At 35.9% G+C, this 6,826-nt stretch overlaps 1 protein-coding gene across 1 annotated transcript in view; it reads left to right on the top strand.

Moving 5' to 3' along the window:
* The window catches only part of LOC107559143 (ankyrin repeat domain-containing protein 27-like), a 45,614-nt gene that overhangs the window by 24,227 nt on the left and 14,561 nt on the right, over positions 1–6,826 (top strand). Inside the window, exons 13-14 of the mRNA XM_016242878.1 lie at positions 4,343–4,423; positions 5,110–5,234. Of these exons, the coding sequence (XP_016098364.1) occupies positions 4,343–4,423; positions 5,110–5,234 (206 nt within the window). The remainder of the gene's footprint in view (positions 1–4,342; positions 4,424–5,109; positions 5,235–6,826) is intronic.

Genomic DNA, 6,826 nt, shown 5'->3' with positions numbered 1-6,826 from the left:
ACAGCTGCACGAGTCGTGACTGTCACGTTAGCCTGATGGGACCAAACTCTCTTTGCGATTTTAAAACGTAAGATTTGAAGTCTACAGTAAGATTTAACTTCTACTGTTAATAAGATTTTGGTAGGCTACTATTAGATGGATAGCCTAAATGTCCTCATTCAGATGGACTACCTGTTTTTATTTTATTTTTTTAATGGTATATCAAAAAGTGTATATTTTTTAAATGTGATTGTTGGTACATTTTACCAGTTTTTACCATACTTTCAAAACAAAAATTAAAATAGGAAAAATATATAATATGAAAATAATTGAAGACAAAATGTGTTTTACTGAGAAAAACAAGATTTGGTTTTTAAAAAGCCTTTTTCCAAAAGGTACATCTGGAAAAAGGGGGGTCGTCTTATAATCAGGGTCGTCTTATATTCGGGCCAGTACGGTACTATCTTTGAAAATCCTTGAAATACATATTTTCAATAGGAATCCAGGAGTTTTATGTGGAGTTTCCCCACACAGATGTTGATCATTCACTATTATTAAGTTATTCTTAACTGAATAACTTTACATTTAAATTTACTCAAGATTAATATGTATATTGATTTTATACAGTGAAGGCTATGCATTTTTTTTAAACATCGATTACCTCATTCAATTTATGTAGCATTTCTTATTTCTCATAGACTTACCTGAAAAACTATCTTTGTTGTATTGTATTTATTTGTCATGTTGTAATTAGATTGTTTGTTTGTACTCTATTACTGCTTACTTGTGTTCATAAAATTTGGGAACTTTTTTAGTTACATTGTAGGTATGCACGTTATTAATCGACCAGTATCGGAATTGGCCGATAATAGCTTTAAATGTAAATATCGGCATCAGCCTGATGTGAAAAAATATGCCGATATGTCTTGCCGATAAGAGGAATACATTAACTCGCATGTGCTCAGGGTGTGCTAGCGATTAGATCACGTCAGCAGTGTGGCTCATTCTTGAAGCAAAGTTTTGCCTGAATGGTGATTGGATTCACTGTTTTGGATCGCTGCATTTAAACTGAGAAAGCACGTAAAGAATGACGCGTTCGGTGTGTGATAGAGTAAACAGTAATAGCACGTGCAGCGGCATCCTCCCCCGTGTCCTAAAGCCCGTTCTGAAAGGAGTTTTAATTCCGTAGGGGGCGCTGTTGGCCTACTTCTAATAAAAGGAAAGCAAAATACACAAATAATATGTAGACTGTGTTTCCTGATTAAATAAAGCAGTAATTGATGCCATAAAATCATGAGAATGTTTTGATTTAAAGGTCAGAAACTTACATGGGAAAAAAAAATCACAAACATGACACTTCAACTAAATAATTTTATATATGCGTTCATTAATGTGTAATATGTTATATTTTTTAAACAAATTATGAGCTCTAAAATATTTTACAACTCTTTTGCTTTAGACCATCTACAAATGTTAAATCTTAAAACAAAATATTAAGGTTACCACTGCATCTTTCTGAAAAAAAAATGCAGTGATTAATATATAGTTTATTTATAGTTATTTTCAAATCTTCAATGTACTGTCATTATAAAATAACTTTATTATTGTTTATTTAATTCTAACAAATAAGTTCTTGTTAAAAACTAACCAAAATTAAAAATAATTATATATCAGTATTGGCATCAGCTATCAGCCAAAATGAGTTGAAAATTATCGGCATATCGGATATCGGCAAAAATCCAATATCGTGCATCCCTAGTACATTGTCTAGGCTAGTATTAGTTTTTGCAGTAATATTGAAACTGGTGTGGAGAATTATTAACATTTCTATTAGGGATGCACCAAATTTTCGGCAACTGAAATTATTCGGCCGAAAATAGCAAAAAAAAACTCTTTTAGTGTTCGGCTGAATAAGCGAAAACACTGAATAAGTTGTACTGAACAATGACGTGACGCGATCAAATAGCAACCAGCGTAGAGTAGGGCTGGACAATAATTCGATATCAATATGTATCGCGATATAATTTTTTTCAATAACGGTGATATGATTTTTAAACACATTTCCGATATTTCGATATACATTACCAGTTGTATCACTCTAAAAGCGCCTCCTGCTGGCAGAGAATGAGTTTTCATTTTAAATAAGCCCCCGTAAATGGCACATCATACACGTGAGGTTATCTGACGGAGAGACGCAAAGCAGTTTAAAGCAGAGTCCTGCACGGGTTAGGTAAACCTGCATCCGCCGTACACAACAGAACACACGACCCGTTATCCGACAGCAGCCTGAACCGCACCCGCATTAAATAGGCTACTGCATCAGTAAGGCAAAATTATTCATTTTCTCATGTGACACAAGCAATCAAACCAAAATAGGCATTTTAAGTTGGTGCTTTGAAGAGAAATAGACAAGCAGCGCAACAGAAGAATGATAAGAACGCGCATCCTTCCTGTATACAATACAAACTTTTGCCTACATCTTGTGAACAATCTGCCAGGCTGTTTTGAACAAATGTGCATAAACTACATGCTTAAATCTTCATAAATGAAAAGAACATATTTAGATATGACTTTACTGTTAAGTGCCATTGTCTCTCCTTAAACTCTGCAGTGTATAGGCTATGTGGCCGTTAGTCCTTTACAGAAGCATTAAAAACAAATCTTAAAAATAAAATGATATAAGCTACAGAAAGTGAGCAACGAGTGCTACCAAGCTGCCATTCACTTCAGCGCCAATGGCTAGAATGCGTGATCAAAAGTTATGATAAAGGCATTTATGTTACAAAAGATTTCGAATTCAGATAAATAGTGTTCATATCGATATCGGAATTATATCGTATCGACCGAAATGAAGAAATATATCGTGATATCAATTTTGGCCATATCGTCCAGCCCTAGCGTAGAGTGAGAGGCGCGCACTCTTTATAATGCAGCACACATGTCAGCAGTGTGGAAGCATTTAAACTGTCCGAGAAAGACGTAAAAATCATTACAAGCACCGACAGCGAGAGACTGTTTAGCACTGCATCGCATGTCTTCGATGAGAAGAGGAGGGTGGTTGTTGCTGGTTACTGTATGATGATTGAAATCGCAAAATGGCCTTAATTAAACAACTAAATAAACTGCAGACCGTTATGTTTTCTAATACATGCACAAATTGCATGTATTCAAACAGCGCTGCACGAACTCGTTAGCCAGGGTTCAAAGTCCAAAGCGTGAGGAAAATCTGCACTGACACAGTGTTACTCGTCAGTTGCTCAGTCACATTTTTATGAATTTTTACAAGCCATGTAACAGTGTGATACGTGCAACATATATATTTATAAATCTGCTGTTGTCAACAAAAAGTCAACTGCAGGTTTCCGCCAAAATAAAAGCTCCATCAACATTCATAAATGTTAGTGTTGTAATTGTACTGTTGTTCTGTAAAATAAAATAGAAAAGTAAGACAATGATAACGATAATACTTACAGCAGCTCTATGAATACATTTATTATAACATTCACACATGGAGATCTGTAATGTTTTCTGTTTTAAAAGAAGTCTCTCCTGCTCAGCAAGGCTGCATTTATTTGAACAATAAAACAAATAAAAAATGCATGCTTTATTCAAGAATAGGGTCTCAAAAATGGCCAGAAACTTTTATTTTACGAACTTATTAATTTTAAGTTAAATCGTGCTTTATTGGTATAATGTCTGCTAGAATGTTAAAAAAAAAATGTTCAGTGTTAAATATTTGTAAATTGTTGTTTTGTAATTGATTTTTTCTTTGAAAAGCAAGACAAATGAGTAAAAAGCACATTTGGGTTGTTTAATTTATGCATTGGTGAAAAAAAGGGGCAAAATACATGGGGAAAACCATGTTTGGGATTCGGCCTTTGGCCCAGGGTTTTTTTTCTTTTGGTTTCAGCTTCGGCCAAGAATTTTTATTTTGGTGCATTCCTAGTTTAAATAGGGATTTTTACTCATACTGTGATATTATTATAAAATATATTTTTATAATATGTATAATTTAAGTTATCATCGAGCAATTGGTTTGAAGTCCTGTGATAAACCACAGCAGGGTTTGAGCATTCAGCCTTTTAGGCACCAGGTCCAATATTTGTCCAATAGGCTTAAAGAAGGGTGCATAATCCCAGAATGCTGTGGCAATTTCTTAGAAACTGAACCTGTTTAATAAAGCCACTAGTAGTCTGTTTTTGTTTATAGTGTGTAAGCAGAGCTTTTCAGCTGTATAAAGTGGCTTGTCCAGTGTATTCGATAGTCACATGCATTCAAGATTGTGTGAACTGACACATACTACACACACCTCCCATAACTGCATGTCTGTGTGTTGTCTGTGAATGTGCGCTGTGGTCCGCAGGGGTCAGGAGATCGACTGTCCTTCAGACAGAAGGTGGACCTGCTGTCCCAGAATGCTACACCTATAGACCAGCTGTTTGAGGTGAGCACCACTATAAAGCCTCTTTGTGTAACCAGTTTCAACTTTACTGCCCACTTCCCGTGAACACCACAGGAAGAAATATGATATTTAGTACTCATAGTAAGAGCTTTCCTACGAAACCAAAGACTTTCTCATAATTGATCACTGAGCCATCATTGCCTTATTTGAGCCTTATTTTTGACTGGCGCAAGAGCAGGACGTAAAACCTTATACTAGTTTATACTAGTGTATGTATGTATGCATGTATCTTATACCTGCATGTCTGTGTGTTGTCTGTGAATGTGCGCTGTGGTCCGCAGGGGTCAGGAGATCGACTGTCCTTCAGACAGAAGGTGGACCTGCTGTCCCAGAATGCTACACCTATAGACCAGCTGTTTGAGGTGAGCACCGCTATAAAGCCTCTTTGTGTAACCAGTTTCAACTTTACTGCCCACTTCCCGTGAACACCACAGGAAGAAATATTATATTTAGTACTCGTAGTAAGAGCTTTCCTGCGAAACCAAAGACTGTTTCTCATAATTGATCACTGAGACATCATTGCCTTATTTGAGCCTTATTTTTGACTGGCGCAAGAGCAGGACGTAAAACCTTATACTAGTTTATACTAGTGTGTGTATGTATGTATGTATCTTATATAATGTTGAATAAGATGAATTGATACTAAGTATGTGTATGTATATGGGCAGCACATTGTGAGTGGAAATGAGGCTGAGGTGAAGCGTTTGCTGAGCGAGAGTGAGAATGAGGAGGACGGGAGGAAGTTATGTCACCCACTCTGTTCCTGTGACACCTGTGACCGCCACATCTCAGGGTCAGTGCTGACGAACATCATACATATCATCCACTCAATAAATGCAGAGGAGCTTTTGAACTGATCTGGGTCCCACTTTATATTAGGTGTCTATTAGGTATCTTTGAATACTGTGTACTTAATAATAAAATAATGAATTGTTAGGTAGAATGTACCTATTGTGTTCACGTTAAATTGCAAAACACTTTTGCTGTTTTCGAGGAGGGATATGGTTAAGGTTAGGGACAGGTTTGGTGGTTTAGCTAGGTTTAAGGGGTTGAGGTTGGGTCAACAGTATAATTAGAGATTTAACTGCAAAAAAATCATTACAGATGTAATTACAGGATGCTATTTTCAAATGTAAAAACACGTATATGCATTGTAAGTGCATTGTATCAAATAATCAATTTAAATGTGAGTACATAGTAGTAAAGGACACTTAATTTAAAATGAAATGATGCATTAATTTCTTTTAGACAGCACTTACCTGTTCTACAGTTTATTAAATAAATAAAAGACTTGAAATTGTATTAAATAACAATTTATTTATTTGTACACTACAGGCTTTATCACAACTGTATGCCTCTTCAGCTTTGCTATCAGATTCAGTTTGATGCTTATATTAATAGTAATATTAATGGTGTGTTGGTGCATTGATAACCACCACAGGCTGAACATATTAGAAAGCATGCAATTTGAATCGAGGTTATTTTCGTAAACGAAAACTAAGACGAAAACGATTGGTCAAAAAACATTTTCGTAAACTGAAATAAAATGTAAAAATCCAAATAAATGAAAAAACTAAAACGAAACGAAACTAACAACAGTTATTGCAAAACTAACTGAAATAAAATAATAATGATCAAAAATAAATCATCGTTTTCGTAATCATTACGTTCTCACCCCGTGGCGGAAAAATATATGAGCTGTGTGTCGGTTTAGGGAAATACCGGGAAATACACGTAAATGGCACATCATACACTTGAGGTTATCTGACGGAGAGACGCAAAGCAGTTTAAAGCAGAGTCCTGCACGGGTCCTGTTAGGTAAACCTGCATCCGCAGTAGCTACACAACAGAACACCCGACCCATTCGTTATCCGACAGCAGCCAGCACCAATTTAGTTCTGTACCCGACATAATGACCTGAACCGCACCCGCATTAAATAGGCTACTGCATCAGTAAGGTAAAATTATTTATTTTCTCATGTGATACAAGCAATCAAACCAAAATAGGCATTTTAAGTTGGTGCTTTGAAGAAAAATAGACAAGCAGCGCAACAGAAGAATGATAAGAACACGCATCCTTCCTGTATACAATACAAACTTTTGCCTACATCTTGTGAACAATCTGCCAGGCTGTTTTGAACAAATGTGCATAAACATACTTAAATCTTCATAAATGAAAAGAACATATTTAGATATGACTTTACTGTTAAGTGCCATTGTCTCTCCTTAAACTCTGCAGTGTATAGGCTATGCGGCCGTTAGTCCTTTACAGAAGCATTAAAAATAAATCTTAAAAATAAAATGATATAGGCTGCAGAAAGCGAGCAACGAGTGCTACCAAGCTGTCATTCACTTCAGCTGCAGCGCCAATGGCTAATAATGAGA

Source organism: Sinocyclocheilus grahami, unplaced genomic scaffold, assembly GCF_001515645.1.
Source record: "Sinocyclocheilus grahami isolate Dianchi unplaced genomic scaffold, SAMN03320097.WGS_v1.1 scaffold675.1, whole genome shotgun sequence".
Lineage (NCBI taxonomy): Eukaryota > Metazoa > Chordata > Actinopteri > Cypriniformes > Cyprinidae > Sinocyclocheilus > Sinocyclocheilus grahami.
The sequence above is the reverse complement of the archived record's forward strand: the minus strand, read 5'-3'. Positions and strand labels throughout refer to the sequence as shown.